This window comes from Neolamprologus brichardi, chromosome 3 (assembly GCF_056152115.1).
Source record: "Neolamprologus brichardi isolate AB-2024 chromosome 3, ASM5615211v1, whole genome shotgun sequence".
In the NCBI taxonomy this organism is placed as follows: Eukaryota; Metazoa; Chordata; class Actinopteri; order Cichliformes; family Cichlidae; genus Neolamprologus; species Neolamprologus brichardi.
In genome coordinates this window covers 14,429,196-14,449,264 of record NC_142106.1, presented here as the reverse complement: position 1 = coordinate 14,449,264, position 20,069 = coordinate 14,429,196, and the positions used below count along the sequence as shown (strand labels likewise).

The 20,069-nt window shown below is 40.3% G+C and overlaps 1 protein-coding gene across 1 annotated transcript in view; it reads right to left on the bottom strand.

The window, feature by feature from the left end:
• Positions 1-274: 274 nt before the first annotated feature.
• The window catches only part of LOC102776171 (uncharacterized), a 77,359-nt gene continuing 57,564 nt past the window's right edge, over positions 275-20,069 (bottom strand). Inside the window, exons 8-10 of the mRNA XM_087838148.1 lie at positions 13,591-13,692; positions 9,034-9,120; positions 275-318 (exon numbers count right to left, since the gene is read on the bottom strand). Coding sequence (XP_087694274.1) covers positions 275-318; positions 9,034-9,120; positions 13,591-13,692 — 233 coding nt within the window. The remainder of the gene's footprint in view (positions 319-9,033; positions 9,121-13,590; positions 13,693-20,069) is intronic.

Below are 20,069 nucleotides of genomic sequence, written 5' to 3'. Positions count from 1 at the left end.
TGGTGGTTGAGAAAAACAGGGTTAAGGACAGACAAGCAGCTGCGAGCCAACCAACCAGTGCTGGTTGATAAGTAACAGAAGAGCAGGGGTTACATATATACCACAACCACAACATATACTTAACATGTCCAACTTGGGTTCATTGTCATCAAATGAGAAAAAAGTATTAAATCATTTGAATATCTTTCTTAACAAATTTTAAGACATGTACTCTGTTCTGCGGTTGTTGGGGACCAAGTTTGTGACCAACATCAACTGGACATCAGTGGTTGGACTACTTCAGTGAAGAGTAGATGATGTCTGGCTCTGGTTTCAAGTCTAAACACAAACAAAAACAGTTCAAATGACAAGATGTTTAGAAGATTTGTAGTTCTATCAGAACCACTTCTCTGCATCACAGTCCCAGTTCTGATTTCACACTTTACTGGGAACCACCTCACATACAATTTGATGCTGCTTAAATTTCAACTGATTATTAAATGGTCCAATAAATTCAAATCTGGCACTGAAAGAACTAAAACAATCAGTTATTAAGTAAAAACCTCACAATAACGTTTACATTTCAATAAGGTCTTAAAGATGACAATAAAACTGTATTGTAGTATCAAGAAAACTCAGTGAAATAAATTACATGACATGTCTATGAGAAAAATTTATATTTTAATAGCTGTAAATGCTAAAATATTCTATGGTATTTCTGGAGTGTTGGCAAAATAGAAAAAGAAGAAGAAGGAGAAGAAGAAAACAACATGAATTTTGTGAACCTTTTCAGCCCTAGACTAAAATTGAAAACACACCTGAATTGAAAAATTTAAAGGTGTGGCCCAAAGAATTTGTCCGCATCCACTGTAGCTTCTTTCTATCCAAAGTTTAAAAGTAGCCATACCTAGAGTCCTCTTTGGTCTGATGGCTATTTGTCCATAACTGACATCTTCAGTTCTCACTGCTGAGTACACTGCTGCTGGATCACTCTCTGGAGAATAAAACATATTTAAATTACTGCGAGTACTGTTATGTTAAAAAGAAAACAGTGCTATTGGTATTCCTCAAATCTCCAGTGCTTTCAAAGAGAAATGTAGTAAGACAGATACAGTACAGATACAGTAATACGATATGATACGTTTATTTATATAGCACTTTTCAAAATACAGAGTCACAAAGTGCTTTACAGTTCAAACAAATACCGCACATGGAAGGTAAGTGTACATATTAACACATACAGACACATAAACAGACATGTAATTAACTGACAGTCATTCATTCCAGCATTCATACATACACACATACATCCTTGTGTAGTTTTCAAACTATGGCAAGAAATGAAGGGGAACGGATTAAGGAAATTCTAACCTATAAAAATGAATTATCAGCATTCAGCAGTCAGCTAATCTGATTGAGTGAATAAGATTGTTTCACAGTTTGGATGCTATAACCTCAAAACATGATCACCTCTGTTTTGTTTTGTTTTTAAATCAAAGCGTGAGGTTGTTAGAAGGCCCTGATCAGAGAGGCTGGCTGCATTTATAAGGTGTTAGAAGCTAAGCTAATTTATTTAACTAGTAATGGTGATTAGTCAGCACATATTTAAAAATGTCAGATTTTTGACAGTGCATCTGGAAAGTATTCACAGAGCTTCATTTTGTCATGCCTTATTCCTTCTGCCTTGGAGGGAATATTTTCTGTCCTGTGCTGGACCTGATCACTTCAAGTTTGTGTTCCAGAGGGTGATGGGAGTCAAAGAGTAGGTACTGTGCTATCTGTAAATGTCAGAGTTGAGACTTCCATTCCCCTCAGTGCATACAGGACACTGCGTACATAGAGGAGGATGATAGTCTCAACACTGAAGTTTACTGGAAGCCCACACACACACAGACTGGTAACTACTTTTTGACTCCACCACCCTCTGAAACACTAACCTGAAGTAATCAGGATCCTGCAAGAAAATGTACCCTGCCAGACGGAAAAGAAATAAAAGGAAGACACGTGTAAAGAAAGTCTTAAAACTTGTGGTTATCCCACATGAAATCAGCAAAGATGCCACCAACTAGGGGGAAAACGATTGACAAATGAAACAACATAGTCATTCTTTATGTAGCAGGTTTATCAGAGAAATTAGGGAAATTTTCCTCCAAGGGGACATCCCAGTGTACTTCACATTGAGTCACACATTTAGAAAAAAACTGGTTCCTCTTAAGGACAAAACTCCCAAACACAAGCCAAACACAAGCCAAACACAAGCATGGGACAACATAAAAGAGCCACCTTGAAAGGACAAAACCTAGCTATATATCTGTACCTAGAGATCAAAGGTCACTCTTGTGAGGATGCAAATGTTCACATTATGGACTGAGAAGACAGATGGTTTTGAAGAAGAGTAAAAGAGGCCATCTATGTCCACTGCTAATGACCATTATTAAACAGACACAGTGGCTTATGACACCCCCATCAGGCAGCTACAATGCAGTTTTGAGATCTGTGACCTTTCTTTATAATGTTTTTGATCAGGGCAGCCTCTCTCCTATAGTATTTGACAAAGTAAGGTTATAGTAAAGCTATAGCGGCTCTCCTGGGGTCTTTGTGTCTTCTCACTTTGAACAAGGTTGATATGTATTAGTGTATTTTATTGTCTTTATTCCAGTAAATTAAAGTATTTTTATTCCTTTTTAAACTTACATTGAGTGCCTGGACTTGGATGTTTTATGCCATGCTTTGATCACAATCTTTCCATTTGTCGTAGTACTGCAATACAGCTATACAAACCTTTTTTATTTTTGTAACGCTGCATTATATGGAAATGCTTTTTTAAAAGCTGCAACAGCTTTTCACAGTTTTTTTTTTTTTTGTTTTAACACCTCTGCTGTCAAAAACAGAATGACCAACTGTAAGTTGTGGGTGTTTGTATGTGTAAAGATCTCCACAGTTGTCATGCTAATACAAAGCTGTGAAAAAGTAAGGTGGACGACCATGTAGGTCACCATCTTCTTTCGATGCAAACTAACACCTTTCACCACAGAGCAATAAACAAACACGTTCTCACAAAATGAATGCTATTATTAGCCACTCAAGAACAGACTGTGGTTTTATCATCTTTAGACTACAGTTAACTAGAATCAAGAGGTACTGCTATGCCTTTACACTGAAATTTAAAGAAGTGAGAATGACAGTTTGAAAACACGTAGTTAAGAATAACTGATATTTTCCATCTGTCTTTTGAATCTTATAGTACCTGGAAATATTTCCTGCTAATCCTGCTAAAAAATTGAGTGTGCACCAAAACCAAACCCTGAAAGATGGACACATCTGGGGTCATTCTGGGCATTTAATTGCTTGACAAAGTCTAAAAAGCAGCCCAGTGCCCTTCAAAATGCTCTGTCAGTCAGATGTGGCCCAAAAGTTACAAAACATCTGATGTTGTAAAGATTTTATTAACTAATTATTGCCAAAAAACACATGAACAGTCCAAGTTTATTACAAGTGTTGGAGTGTAATGTGTTAATGTAATTGCATCACATTTTACAGTAATGCAGAAATATAACAAGCTAGTGTACTAAATCAAATAATTGCATTACATTTACATTTATTACAAAAATCCTTCAGTTATTGTCACACTGGATGGATGTGCAGGGAGGTGGAAAATGATGGAGTACAGTCTATTTCTTTTTTGGGAATAGAGATAAAGTCATTACTTTTTTTCACAAAAAGACACGAGAACAGTGGTAAAGTGCAAACTGCATCCAGGATAGAAGAAAGAGCATAATCGTGCTAACACAACTTTTGCCTCTTTGCAAATATCTGCACATACAGCGTGTGTGTAAACCCCAACCCAATAGACAAACCCTTAGGTGCCAGTAGGTGCTTAACTTCAGGGTTAAAGCAACTATTTCCACTTGTACATCTTTCAACAATAGAATCACAACTGTCTTTTGTGGGCTGGACGGAAACTTTCTGTGGGCTGGTTTCCAGCTTTCCATTTTGCTGTTAATTTTTTCTTTAACCCTTTAAGACCTACCATAGAACCAAGTCCACCAGAGCTTATATTATATTTTTACATGCTGTGGAGCCATTTTTGGGAGCATTTCAAGTTGCTATACATCAATACAACCATTATAGCCTACATTTTAATAATATGTATGAATTAAGTGCATAGTAATTACATAAATTGCAAAAAAGTGCAATAAACTACAAAAAAATGTGAAAATCGTTTTTGTTTTTTTAACATATATTTCTAGTTAGAGAAATTTAAGAGGCTTATCCCTCAAAACTGTAAATACAAAAAAGTTGCACAAAATAGTTTCCCACCACAGGAAATTTATTTTGAGTGTCTTCATAGTTTTATTTTTGAAATACACCAATTTTCATATACTGCAGGAACATCGAAAATAAATATTACTGTGCAAATTTGCAAAAAAGCAGCATATGCATCAAAATAAACTATTTCCAGCAGTGCAATATGAGTCCTAAGCATCCCAGAAACGATACAGAAAGTCATAAAGTCAAACATAACTTTTAAAAACACAAGTATAGGCTCACGAGGCCCGGACGGTAAAAAACTACATTTCCGCGAAAATGACGTCACTTCCGGTTTCGGGCAGGTCATGGCGGACATGCGATAGTTCGCGCTGACGTCTAATCCAATGTAGGAAGTGTTATGAACAGCTGATCGGATCGGCAAAGCGTGTTTCTGGAATATTATGTTTTTGTTGCTGCAAGTGCTTTTTATGCAGTTTTTGCAAAGCTATATGTGGAAGGAAACTGTGACCGAGGACAAGCTGATGGCATAAGATGTAAGTACAACTCCTCCGGTTTCATATGCAAAAAAAAATATTGCGCTAGCTCACGTGGTTGCAGAGCTACCGGGATTTAAAAATAGTTACGCAAAACAGAGCGTGCCCGCTCCGACCGGTTTTAAAGGGTTAATGTGGAATGTTTAAACTGTTTGGTATAGTGATGTTGACTAACATGTGTTGTCCCTGTTAAAGAACAAAAAAGACACAAATAAAAGAAATAGAATGCAATTTAGGTCATTTTATGGTGTAACACAAAAGTAATGTAACACGTAGTGTAATAAATTGCTTTCTTTGGCAAATAAATTGCAATTACTTTTCTAATACATTACATGGCATGCCTTTGAGAAAAATGGATATTTTAAAAGCTGTAAATGGTGGAATATTATATGATATTTCTGGAGTGGTGACAACATAGAAAAATAAGGGGGAAAAACGATGTGGGCTTCATAGATAATTGGCAAACCTTCTGGAGGAAACCTGGTCTTGTTAGGAGAGATGGCATCCATCCCACTTTGGATGGAGCAGCTCTCATTTCTAGAAATATGGACAAATTTATTAAACCCCTCAAAACATGACTATCCAGAGTTGGGACCAGGAAGCAGAGTTGCAGTCTTACACGCCTCTCTGCAGCTTCTCTCCTCCTGCTACCCCCCCAAAAACCGATCTCCATAGAGACTGTGTCTGCTTCCAAAAAGACAAAAAACAAACTAAAAACCAGCAACAAACAACTTAAACATTTACAAAGAAAGAACAATACAGTATCCACATCTGAACCAAAAAGTAAAACAGTGAAATGTGGATTATTAAATATTAGGTCTCTCTCCTCCAAGTCTCTGTTAGTACATGACTTAATAATTGATCAACAAATTGATTTACTCTGCCTTACAGAAACCTGGTTGCAGCAGGATGATTATGTTAGTTTAAATGAATCAACACCCCCGAGTCATTCTAACTACCAGAAATCTCGAAGCACAGGTCGAGGGGGCGGTGTGGCTGTAATTTTTCACACCAGTCTATTAATTAATGAAAGACCAAGACAGACTTTTAATTCATTTGAAAGCCTGATGCTTAGCATTGCCCACCCCAGCTGTGAAACTCAGAAACCAGTCTTACTTGTTATCATCTATCGTCCACCTGGGCCTTACACAGAGTTTCTGTCTGATTTCTCAGACTTTATATCTAATTTAGTTCTGAGCTCAGATAAAATAATTATTGTGGGTGATTTTAACATCCATGTTGATGCTAAAAATGACAGCCTCAACATGGCATTTAATCTGTTGTTAGACTCAATTGGTTTCTCTCAAAATGTAAAAGAACCCACCCACCACTTTAATCACACTCTAGATCTTGTTTTAACATATGGCATAGAAACTGAACATTTAACAGTGTTTCCTGAAAACCCTCTGCTGTCTGATCATTTCTTGATAACATTTACATTTACAATAATTGATTACACAGCAGTGGAGAGTGGACTTTATCAAAGTAGATGTCTTTCTGAAAGCGCTGTAACTAAGTTTAAGAATATAATCCAGCCACTGTTATCATCGTCAATGCCCTGTACCAACACAGAGCAGAGCAGCTATCTGAACGCTACCCCAACAGAGGTCGATTATCTTGTTAATAATTTCACCTCCTCACTACGTACGACTCTGGATACTGTAGCTCCAGTGAAAACTAAGGTCTCTAATCAGAAGTACCTGACCCCGTGGTATAATTCTCAAACACGTACCCTAAAGCAGATGACTCGTAATCTGGAGAGGAAATGGCGTGTCACAAATTTAGAGGATCATCATTTAGCCTGGAGAAATAGTTTGTTGCTTTATAAGAAAGCCCTCCGCAAAGCCAGAACAGCTTACTACTCATCACTGATTGAAGAAAATAAGAACAACCCCAGGTTTCTCTTCAGCACTGTAGCCAGGCTGACAAAAAGTCAGAGCTCTTTTGAGCCAACCATCCCTTTAACGTTAACTAGTGATGACTTCATGAACTTCTTCACAAATAAAATTTTTATCATTAGAGAAAAAATTACCAATAATCATCCCACAGATGTAATATTATCTACAGCTACTCTTAGTTCCATTGATGTTAAGTTAGACTCTTTTTTTCCAATCGATCTTTCTGAGTTAACTTCAATAATTACTTCCTCCAAACCATCAACGTGTCTTTTAGACCCCATTCCTACAAAACTGCTCAAAGAAGTCCTGCCATTGATTAATTCTTCGATCTTATATATGATCAACCTATCTCTAATAATCGGCTATGTACCACAGGCCTTCAAGGTGGCTGCAGTTAAACCTTTACTCAAAAAGCCATCTCTAGACCCAGCAGTCTTAGCTAATTATAGGCCAATCTCCAACCTTCCTTTCATATCAAAAATCCTTGAAAGAGTAGTTGTCAAACAGCTAACAGATCATCTGCAGAGGAATGGTTTATTTGAAGAGTTTCAGTCAGGTTTCAGAGTTCATCACAGCACAGAAACAGCTTTAGTGAAGGTTACAAATGATCTTCTTATGGCCTCTGACAGTGGACTCATCTCTGTGCTTGTCCTTCTTGACCTTAGTGCAGCATTCGATACTGTTGACCATAATATCCTATTAGAGCGATTAGAACATGCTGTAGGTATTACAGGTATTGCACTGCAGTGGTTTGTATCATATCTATCTAATAGACTCCAATTTGTGCATGTAAATGGAGAGTCCTCTTCACACACTGAGGTTAATTATGGAGTTCCACAGGGTTCAGTGCTAGGACCAATTCTGTTTACATTATACATGCTTCCCCTAGGCAGCATCATTAGAAGACATAGCATACATTTTCACTGCTATGCAGATGACACCCAGCTCTATCTGTCCATGAAGCCAGATAACACACACCAATTAGTTAAACTGCAGGAATGTCTTAAAGACATAAAGACTTGGATGGCCACTAACTTTCTGCTTCTTAACTCAGATAAAACTGAGGTCATTGTACTCGGCACTGAAAAGCTTAGAAATATGGTATCTAACCAGATTCTTACTCTGGATGGCATTACCTTGGCCTCCAGTAACACTGTGAGGAACCTTGGAGTCATTTTTGACCAGGATATGTCCTTCAACGCACATATTAAACAAATATGTAAGACTGCGTTCTTCCATTTGCGCAACATCTCTAAAATTAGAAATATCCTGTCTCAGAGTGACGCTGAAAAACTAGTTCATGCATTTATTACTTCCAGGCTGGACTACTGCAATTCATTATTATCAGGATGTCCAAAAAACTCACTGAAAAGCCTTCAGTTAATCCAAAATGCTGCAGCAAGAGTACTGACAGGGACTAGAAAGAGAGAGCATATTTCTCCTGTTTTGGCTTCCCTTCATTCGCTTCCTGTTAAATCCAGAATTGAATTCAAAATCCTGCTCCTCACATACAAGGTCTTAAATAATCAGGCCCCATCTTATCTTAATGACCTTGTAGTGCCATATCACCCTATTAGAGCACTTCGCTCTCGCTCTGCAGGCCTACTTGTTGTTCCTAGAGTATTTAAAAGTAGAATGGGAGGGAGAGCCTTCAGTTTTCAGGCCCCTCTTCTGTGGAACCAGCTTCCAGTTTGGATTCGGGAGACAGACACTATCTCTACTTTTAAGATTAGGCTTAAAACTTTCCTTTTTGCTAAGGCATATAGTTAGGGCTGGACCAGGTGACCCTGAATCCTCCCTTAGTTATGCTGCAATAGATGTAGGCTGCCGGGGGATTCCCATGATGCATTGAGTTTTTCCTTTCCAGTCACCTTTCTCACTCACTATGTGTTAACAGACCTCTCTGTATTGAATCGTATCTGTTATTAATCTCTGTCTCTCTTCCACAGCATGTCTTTTATCCTGTCTTCCTTCTCTCACCCCAACCGGTCGCAGCAGATGGCCGCCCCTCCCTGAGCCTGGTTCTGCCGGAGGTTTCTTCCTGTTAAAAGGGAGTTTTTCCTTCCCACTGTCGCCAAAGTGCTTGCTCATAGGGGGTCATATGATTGTTGGGTTTTTCTCTGTATCTATGAAGCGCCTTGAGGCGACTTTTGTTGTGATTTGGCGCTATATAAATAAAATTGAATTGAATTGAATTGAATTGAAAAACAAACCATGGATTTTGTGAACCATTACAGCCCTAGACTAAAATTGAAAACACACCTGAATTGAAAAATTAAAAAGTGTGGCCCAAAGAGTGTGTCCACATCTTCTGTATCTTGTCTCTATCCAAAGTTTAAGAGTAGCCATACCTTGAGTCCTCTTTGGTCTGATGACTATTTGCCCATAACTGACATCTTCAGTTCTCACTGCTGAGTACACTGCTGCTGGATCACTCTCTGGAGAATGAAACACATTTAAATTACTGCAGATACAACAGCTGCAAGAGTACTGTTATGTTAAAAAGAAAACACAAGAGTGCTATTGGTATTCCTCAAATCTCCAGTGCTTTCAAAGAGAAAAATAGTAAGAAACAAATATGAAAAAAGGGCAAAAAATGACAGAAATTACACAGGTCTCTGGACTAATAAAATGCCTTTCTTTTAATGGATTAAATACATTAAAAACATGCTCTAATTTAGTGGCTTTTGCCTTCTAGAGTGCAGATACATAAACATGGCAACAAAACAGTTCTAGCATCACTCAACGCGCATGCACAACATTGCATATTTTTCCTTCTTTTTTTCAGCTTCTTGGAGCAAAGATGTGTCCACCATTTCTTTAGCATTTAAGGGCATGACCCAGGAAGGCTATTATAAACACTTTTGTAATCAACTGTTTGTAGACAAGAAATTAAAATACATAATAAAAACACATTAAAATAAAAGATATTCAGTAATAAAAAATAATGACGACCCCAGCACTGGTCATTCCTATCAGTCTCATACAGCATATTTGTAAAGCCTTATTTCCACTAGTAACTACTCCACTTGGTTTATAGAGTTTCCCATTAGTGGTAATACCTGGTACCAGGTTTCATCGGTAGTACTGATGAGTCACGAGAGTGACTCCTTCACATAATTATACCCAACATTTTTTAAACCTGGTAATGAGGGAAGTGGCCACATGTTTATGGGTAGCTGTAGCTCAGCTTGTAGAACAGGTCATCTACTAACTGGTTCAACCCCTGGCAGCTTCAGTCTGTACTTTAAATATATATCTGGGCAAGATATTAACCATGATTAAAATACATTCATCCAAGCCTAGACTGGTAATCTGGCATGGCAGGCATTTTCAAAGTGAGGCGGGTGGTGACTGGTGTGCAGTGGTCCATCCGGACATGCATTTACAGCAGCCTATGAGTGTATAAAAAAAAAAAAAAAACACCCAGCACGCCCCCGCGGGCGGTTTATCCTTCAAGCTCGGGTCCTCTACCAGAGGCCTGGGAGCTTGAGGGTCCTGCGCAGTATCTTAGCTGTTCCCAGGACTGCGCTCTTCTGGACAGAGATCTCCGATGTTAGTCCCGGGATCTGCTGGAGCCACTCGCCTAGCTTGGGAGTCACCGCACCTAGTGATCCAATTACCACGGGGACCACCATTACCTTCACCCTCCACATCCTCTCGAGCTCCTCTCTGAGCCCTTGGTATTTCTCCAGCTTCTCGTGTTCCTTCTTCCTGATATTGCTGTCATTCGGAACCGCTATATCGATCACTACGGCCGTCTTCTTCTGTTTGTCTACCACCACTATGTCCGGTTGGTTAGCCACCACCATTTTGTCCGTCTGTATCTGGAAGTCCCACAGGATCTTAGCTTGGTCATTCTCCACCACCCTTGGGGGCATTTCCCATTTTGACCTCGGGACTTCCAGGTTATACTCAGCACAGATGTTCCTGTACACTATGCCGGCCACTTGGTTATGGCGTTCCATGTATGCCTTGCCTGCTAGCATCTTGCACCCTGCTGTTATGTGCTGGATTGTCTCTGGGGCATCTTTACACAGCCTGCACCTGGGGTGTTGCCTGGTGTGATAGACCCCAGCCTCTATGGATCTTGTACTCAGAGCTTGTTCTTGTGCTGCCATGATTAGTGCCTCTGTGCTATCTTTCAGTCCAGCTTTGTCCAGCCACTGGTAGGATTTCTGGATATCAGCCACCTCCTCTATCTGCCGGTGGTACATACCGTGCAGGGGCCTGTCCTTCCATGATGGTTCCTCGTCTCCCTCCTCTTTCTTGGGTTTCTGCTGCCTGAGGTATTCACTGAGCACGCTGTCAGTTGGGGCCATCTTCGTGATGTATTCTTGGATGTTAGTTGTCTCATCCTGGACTGTGGTGCTGACACTCACCAGTCCCCGGCCCCCTTCCTTCCACTTAGCGTACAGCCTCAGGGTGCTGGACTTGGGGTGAAACCCTCCATGCATGGTAAGGAGCTTTCTTGTCTTTATGTCAGTGGCTTCTATCTCCTCCTTTGGCCAGCCTATTACCCCAGCAGGGTACCTGATCACGGGCAGGGCGTACGTGTTGATGGCCCGGATCTTGTTCTTACCGTTCAACTGACTCCTCAGGACTTGCCTGACCCTCTGCAGGTACTTGGTGGTTGCAGCTTTCCTAGCGGCCTCTTCATGGTTCCCATTCGCCTGCGGGATCCCCAGGTACTTGTAACTGTCCTCTATGTCTGCAATGTTGCCTTCTGGTAGTTCAATCCCCTCAGTTCTGACTACCTTCCCTCTCTTTGTTACCATCCGACTACACTTCTCCAGTCCGAACGACATTCCAATGTCATTGCTGTATAGCCTGGTAGTGTGGATCAGTGAATCAATGTCTCGTTCACTCTTGGCATACAGCTTGATGTCATCCATGTACAGGAGGTGGCTGACAACTGCTCCGTTCCGTAGCCGGTATCCGTAGCCAGTCTTGTTAATGATCTCACTGAGGGGGTTCAGGCCTATGCAGAACAGCAGTGGGGACAGAGCATCTCCTTGGTAGATCCCGCACTTGATGGTGACTTGTGCTATGGGCTTGGAGTTGGCCTCTAGTGTTGTATGCCACATCCCCATTGAGTTCCTGATGAAGGCTCTTAGGGTCCCATTGATCTTGTACAATTCTAGGCATTCCAGTATCCAGCTGTGGGGCATTGAGTCATAGGCCTTCTTGTAATCAATCCAGGCAGTGTACAGGTTGGTCAGTCTGGTCTTGCAGTCTCGGCTGACTGTTCTGTCTACCAGTAGCTGGTGTTTTGCGCCTCTGGTATTCTTGCCAATTCCTTTCTGTGTCCCGCTCATGTATTGACCCATGTGCCTGTTAATCTTAGCCGATATGATGCCTGACAGGAGCTTCCATGTAGTACTGAGGCAGGTTATTGGTCGGTAGTTGGAGGGGACTGGTCCCTTCTTGGGGTCCTTGGGGATCAGGACCGTCCGACCTTCGGTTAGCCATTCCGGGTGCCCCTCGTTAACTAGCAGCTGGTTCATTTGTGCTGCCAGACACTCGTGGAGTGCAGTCAGCTTCTTTAGTGAACCATGTCGGGCCCTGGTGCTGTCCAACTCTTCATACTGGAGACCCTTTCTTGGATATCTGCCACTGTGATGGTTACTGGACCCTGTTCAGGGTCTAGCCACTGAGCATTGCCGTTATGGGTTGCGTCCTTCTCCCATATGCTCTTCCAGTATTGCTCCGTCTCCAGCCTTGGTGGTGCTGTTCTCTTATTGTTCCCTTGCCCTTGCCACTGAGAGTACACCTTTGCTGGTTCTGTGGAGAACAGCTGGTTTATTCTCCTGCCTTCTATTTCTCTGGTGTACCTCCTCAAGCGGCTGGCCAAGGCTGTGAGTCTTTGTGAGTCTTTGCTTGCTTCTTATGCACCTTCCTTGTCGCACCTTTCTGCAACTCCGTTAGTTGGCTAACCTCCCTCCGTGCTCCTTTGATCTTGCCCTCTAGCCTCCTTCTCCATGGAGGGTACTGCCCCTTGTGGCTTTTCAACTTGTAGCCAAGCATCTCACTGATCACTGCTGCCGTATTGTAGATCAGCTTGTTAGTGTCGGTAATCGTGGTTGTAGGTATTGTCCGTAGTACTGCGTTAACATCCTCTAGCAGACCTTCTGAGGGTACTTCACGTAATCTTGGTAACCGGCTTCGGGGGATCCAGGTTTCAAGCTTGGCCATGATCCTATATTTCAGGTCAGTTCCTCTCGCACTCAACGATCCTTCTCCTGTCGCACTTGGGGCTATGTACCCAATCTCGGGTGGGGGTGATGATATCTCCCCCCTGACCTGGCGTCCTGACTCCTCCTTGCCGTAGCATTTATGTTGTACCTCGTCAATCTCTAGCTGTGAAAGCAGTCCCTTCTTTGGAATGTTGGAACACTGAGCTACTAGTTGTTTCGCCGTCATTGTGGATGTTGGGTATCGAAGAATCCATAGGTCCCTCATCCTATTCATGTAGCCCCTTCCGCCGGGGTTACTTGCGTAGTAGCATTCCAACAACGCCTTCATATTTATCTGTCTCGCTCATATCTGCGGTAGGCCCGCTTAGCATAGGGGGTCTAGCCTTAGGACCCTTACTGGATACAGACGCCCCAGGCAGGAATCGAACTTGCGATCCTCTATATATATATATATATATATATATATATATATATATATATATATATATATATATATATACATATATATATATATATATATATATATATATATATGTTGACCCTTTTCCATTGTACAATTTACCAAAAATGTTTGAATGTTGCTACGATATACATTACACATGCTAAACCACATGTTAGCACTCTAACATTCAATCTGGAATTTAGCTTAAACCAAGCCTTCAGTTTCTGGCTGCAGAATTGTTTGATGAAGATAAAGCGGAGCAGCTGTACCTTTCATCTTTGATTTCTTTCTTTTATTGTCTTTGATGATGATTTTTCCATAAATGATATCTTCTGTTCTCACTGCTGAATAGACTGCAGCTGGATCACTCTCTGCACAATAAAACACAAACAGGGGACATCAGGGCAAGTGGGACATGTGATTGTAGAGTTGCTTTCAGAGATACTGCTGCTTCTTCCAGAAATGTTTTTGGGTCATTGATTCTTTTAATTTCATCTTCAGATAATTTAAGAGTAAATTTGTATTGTAATTAATAATTAAGTTTTAAAATTATGGTAATGAATAATATAACTGTCAATGGAAAATTGTACTTAGTAGTCAGTATAAGCTTTTAATGATGTAATTTTACATGTGATGATGACCTTTTATGACTTAGACTGTTGTCCACTATAAGATTTGTTCCTGTTTTATAAATTCTTTCCCACAGCGATAATAATACCTGAACAAGCAGTTTCACTCCTACCAGGAAGAGGAGAGCTGGACACTCTCTATCTGCGCTCCCTAACAAGAAGAGGGGCCGCGTCCTTCAGAATCACACACACACATACACACACATACACCTAACATACGCACATACATACGCACCAATTTTCCTCTGTCTATTCACTATTGTATTACTTTTGTATATAAATAAAGACCAGAGCAGTAACAGAGTGCACTTCACAGGGCCCCCACGCTGATGTGAGCACTCCGTGACCGCCCTTGCAAGTAAAATCTGCAGCGTGTGTCTCTCCACTCTCTGACTCTCAGCTGAAGAAGTGTCTTTTAGAACAAATCTCTTGACATTTATTTTGGTCCTTCGTAGCCGGGGCAGAAACATCAGAACTGTTATCTGTGACTCTGTTCCACGATCTAGCACTGATTCCTGACGTCATGGGGAGACAGCACCAAAGTCTGTCAACAGCCCTCTTAGACAAGGAAGAAAGACCCGGGACGTAAATTCGGGTCCGGGCCGGTGTTTATAGTCTGGTCCACGGCGGTGGGATTCAGTCTGACGATCCGAACCACCAGTGAGACGTCTGAGGGTGAGAAACACTATTTTGGTATATAAAACCGCCACAAAGGTTTAATAAAACGCGTAAAATAGGTTAGAAGTAGCCGCAATTACTTCGTAACATATTAAAATAGGTTAGGATTTACTGTAAGGAACTGAATTAGACTTAGGTTTTAGAGGTAGCCGTAATTACTTCGTAACAAATTGTAAAAGCACGCAAATGTCTGTGTGTATGTGTCTGGAAGTAAGTTGATTTTACAGCACAATACGCTGCTGAACTACTTCCATTTTGTTTTCTTTGCTGAGGCTCACGTACTGGTGACAAAGGAGAACGGTTAAGTTTCATCTCATAAAACTGAAACCGCTTCACCTTTAGGGTGAAGTCTAAGACCGTATCAGTAAACCACTCTGAAGTCAAGCGTGCCAGTGACGGCCCAGCAAAATCTTTGAAAATGGAGAATAAACAAGCAAAATTAACACCTGATGAGAAATGTTTAGAAAAACAACAAGCCAAAGGGAGAGGAATGCATAGTGGAAGAGGAAGAAGTAGAGGCAGAGCTACACACACACCAAGCAGTGGCTTTAGCACTACATGCTGGAAGTGTGGAAAAGAGGGACATTTTGCACGTGACTGTAAGACACAGAGAACACTCGACACAGACTGATTGGCTGCCACCACCCACACAGATGAAAGGGAGAGGCAGACAGGCGAAAAAAAAAGTCAAAGCATTAACAAACAAAGAAAACAGTAACTCAGAACAGGATAGTAGCTCAGGTGAAGAGACCAGTTCAGATCAGGAAGAACATAATAATCCCTCACCAAGTGAAAAATTAGAGATTAAAGTAGAAGGTTAAAAAGGGCTGGAAACAGACCCGACTGAATACATATAAATACAAAAGGAAAAAAAGTAAAATAAACAAAAGGCTAAATTAAATTAGAGCCTAACTGTAATGTATTCAAACTGATAATAGCAAGGATAACAACCTGTAAACTGGTATTAACAATGAAACATAGTTGGGATGAAGATCATGCCCAGAATGAATAGAATGAAAGAAAATACATAATTCACACAAACACATATTAAATTAAATAGAGAGATGCATAAGGTATATTAAGGTTGTGTCATTGTTCAGCCAAGGAAAGTGTGTGAATAGGAAAATGTCTCCAGCTTGGGAAAGGGTGAAACTGCAGATCACCCGCAGCTCTTGGTGGATACAAAATAAAATATAAATAAAATATTGTAATATACCATTGCTGTTATATAAAAATAATAGCATTAATAATAAAATAATATTAATATGAAGAGGCACCTTAGTCAGTTATGATGTGAGGTGGATAATTGTTAAAAGTAGTCTGCATCAAGCTTAAGGTTGCTCAAATTCAGTACAATGACATATGAGATGAAGAAAATAAAGAAAATATCTAAACTAGTTAAGTGCATAGAGGCACTGCTAGACCTGCTTGTAAACCCGTCATCCATTATTGAGATATAGAGCACACATATACTAACAACTAATAAGCTAAACCATGTATACAACAGCTAAAGCTACAAAGTTGAGAAGCTGAATTAAATATGTGGTCACTGCTAAGCTGATGAGCAAGTAACATGTTTCTTAGAGCAGGAGCTGCATGCTATTATATGTCACAGTGACATATAATGATTAGGCATATGATTTACTAATGCAGATGAAGTTTATTCTAAAGTTCAAGGAGAACAAATAACAGCATCTTCAGTTGTGTCTTGACTGTTGTTCTCTGTGTAGTGTGCTGAGTTTTTTTTTTGTTTTGTTTTGTTTTTTTTGTTTTTGACGTGTTGCTTGAGTGAGGAGCACTGTGACCTCTGAAATAGCTCTCACCATGTGACCTTGATGATGATAAGTTTAGAGCCAGCTGAGAGTTGGGTTGTTTGCTTTGTTTTGGGTGACAAATCAGAAAAGTTAAAACTTAGTTTCTTGTCTTGAGAAAGAGAAAAAAAGAAGAAGGGGTTTTTGTGTTTCTCAGCCAAGAACAACTACAACTTCATTTTCTGTTTTTGAGAAAGGAGAATTTAATTTTTATAATAATAATAATAATAATAATAAAACAAAGAGTGATGTTTTGTTTAAGTGGTGAAGAAAGCTAATACTGTCTGTGAAGGTTCTCAGTCATCCTCAATCATCAAAAAAAGCTAATACTGCAAAATACTGTCTAGTGCATGATCAGCGAGCAATAAATGAAATCACTGAAATGATGCCACCAGTAGTAGCAGATCCCCACACTATACTGAATCCAGTCACTCCAAAAGAACAATGGTTCTCAGTGATAGACTTATCAAACGCTCTACTCTAACGTAGATGACATTTTAGTGACTGGCCACACAGAGGAAGGGTGTAAGCAAAATACTATGGCTATGTTATGTCACTTGGCTGAGTTAAGGCCACAAGGTATCTTTAAATAAACTCTAATTATGGAGACCTGAAGTCACCTACTTAGGGCACACCCTCTCAGGTGAAGGCAGAAAGCTACTAAACAAAATAAAAGAAGCTATACAAAATGCGCCACAGCTATAAAACTAAGCATTCACATTCTTTCTAACTGTCAGTGAGTCTGAGTTATGACCTTGGCTCCCTGGTTTTCTGCTTCTAACAAAGGTGGGAGTGAAGCTCCCGTGCAATGTGCTCTGTTGTCTTGACTATCAGAGAAAAAAAAAGGCCCTGACTTTCTGCACACAATATTCTCTTCATAACTCAGCAGTATGAAATTTCATTAAACAGTGTGACTCACTCACAGTAAATCAGCAGTATAGGATAATACAAACCTATCTAATAAATCTAATGATTTTCACATTCTTTTAACTCAGAAGTATGATGCAAACTAAAACTACATACTGATTAAACAAGAAGTATGATGTGGCCTACAGCAGTATCAGTACTCATTTTGATTACAGATATAATGTAACATATACCAGCACAATAATCTCACAACTGCTACAAGTACATTTGCCTTTCTTAACACACGTGAGAGAAAGGCAGCTGTTAAGAAAATGCCCTTTTGGGTGAGACAGGCCCACAGGCCTTGCATGCAAGCGTACTAACACACATACATGCAATGAAGAACAGCTTACACTACAGCACACACTATACATGTGCCTATATCTCCCATTGGTGTTAAAGCAGGGAAAACTTAACAGAGTTTTGTTATCAAATGCTGAATTTATCCACCGCTGACATTTAACTCTCCAGCTTGACAATAGGTGAAACGTTTGTGAAAACAGAGGAGAAAAAATAAAGACAGAGAGAGTCTGGTATGACCAAGCAGTGATCAGACAATACATTTAGTTGGTAATACAATAAATTGTGACATGTTTTCTGTTTGATTGATGCAACACAAGTAATTTATTGTATGAAGGAAATTCTCTTTTGTGATAATATTTTGAACGTGCATTTCTTTTGACCTGTCAACTTAGCGCATTATAAGCTGATATGCAAATTAGTTGACTGATACTAGATTTGAAAAAATGACTTGATTATAACATAAGTGAATAAGATGTAACAAGGGTCGAAATTAGTTTCTTATTTCTAGTGTGTGGAGGAAAGTTTTATCATGGCACACATCTGTTTACATGGGAGGAAACTCCTCACGTGATATGACATTTAGCAATTTGCAAATGTGCAGCACATCAGAAGGATGACTCTGAAATTACAAAGGGAAACAATTTTGCTGATAAAGCTGCAAAAGCAGCAGCCATAGCAACCACAGTCTTATTAACAACTCGTGAAAATCCCACCATTCCACTATCTGTACTGTAGGATGAACAAAAAGCAGCATCACCAAGAGAACAAAAACAATGGCTGAAACACGGAGCAGTACTAGACACTAGGGGTGCAACGATACTCGTATCGATATTGAACCGTTCGATACAGTGCTTTCGGTTCGGTACGCATATGTATCGAACAATATAACATTTTTAATTTATTTTATCAACTTTCTTTCTGACGGTGCTGTCTGTGTTGAGCGCTCAGTGGATCTGCGCTTGACAGTGCAGCCTAGGTGGAGTAGTCGAACACAGATTCACTGAGCGCAGGGCAAGCTAGCGAGACAGAAGTTAAGCTTGTTGCAACATGGCAAATTGAACCTCCCCCACCCTCATTCAGATCTGGCGTCTGGAACTATTTTGGTCTTCATGTGACGTATGACACTGAAGGTAAGCGTGTCATGGACTAAAGTAAAACAGTATGTCAGATGTGCCACGCAATGCTCAATTACATGAGTGGGAACTAGTGTGTTAGCGCAGTTAGCTCGTTAATGTGTTGACGCTGTCCAGCCCCACACACGGGGCAATCCGCGGTAGCTCGTTAACGGAGATTTGCCGTGTTGTGGCGTTAACCTAATTTCAGATTAAGGCTGACAGCACTAGTGGGAACAAAACGAATATGACTGCACATTTACCCGATAGCATCCTAGTGCAAAGACAAGTGGAAGCAGACAAAAACAACAAGCACGCATACAAACTTTACCCGAGTCATTTAGACAGCCGTTAGCACATGATTCTCCTTATGGGGACCTGATATGTTTAATATGCTGCTGAGAATATAGCCCAGAAGAAGCGTATAGTATAGCTTTTATTTTGGAAAGAGACATTTCTCTGTAATAAACTCTCTTTTCCAAAGATGAGTGATTCCTCAATCAGATACAGGGCTCGCAAAAAACATGCAAACATGCAAACATGACAAGTGAAATCTCCCGCATCAAGCTTAAACATGTGAGAGGTTGATCGCGCAGAGAATCGCTGAGCGTTATGTGAGTGCGTGTGTAAAAGCAGCAGGATATATATTTTAGTTCTGCTGAGCCAAATAAGACAGGTCAGGGTGAAGAAGTGACAGCCAAAGAAAAGCTTACCACAAAACGGAAAAGTTATGACAAATCAGACTATAAGGCAAAAAGAAAGTGCAGCTTTATGGTTTCATGGACAAAAGAATTTCTGTGGCTGCAATATGACGAGCTAAATAACCAGGGGTGCACATTAGTGGTCCACAGGTGTGCATTTGCTGTCAAAATAAAAAACGCGCACAAGATAAGAAGTTGCAACGTGTGTTTGCATACATAAGACTTTCAGGAGGAGGACAGACATTTGTTTAGAACTCTTAAAGATGTCGAAGAAGCTCCTTTAAGCAATTACTTTGGTTTTCCTCCACCTCCAAAGAAATTTCAGGAGTCCGAACCACAAAAGAAGCGCGTATTGTCGGAAAAGTGGTTGCAGGAGGTGAGCTGGCTTCAAACAAATGATGAACGCACAGAGAGGTGGTGCAGAATGTGCCGTGAAAATTTAATAAATGACAAATTAATAAAAAGGCATGAACATTTTTTTGTGTATCGAAAAAATATCGAACCATGACACCAAAGTATCGAACCGAACCGAACCGTGAATTTTGTGTATCGTTGCACCCCTACTAGACACTGATGACATAATGAAAATAACAGGAAAAACCCATTCT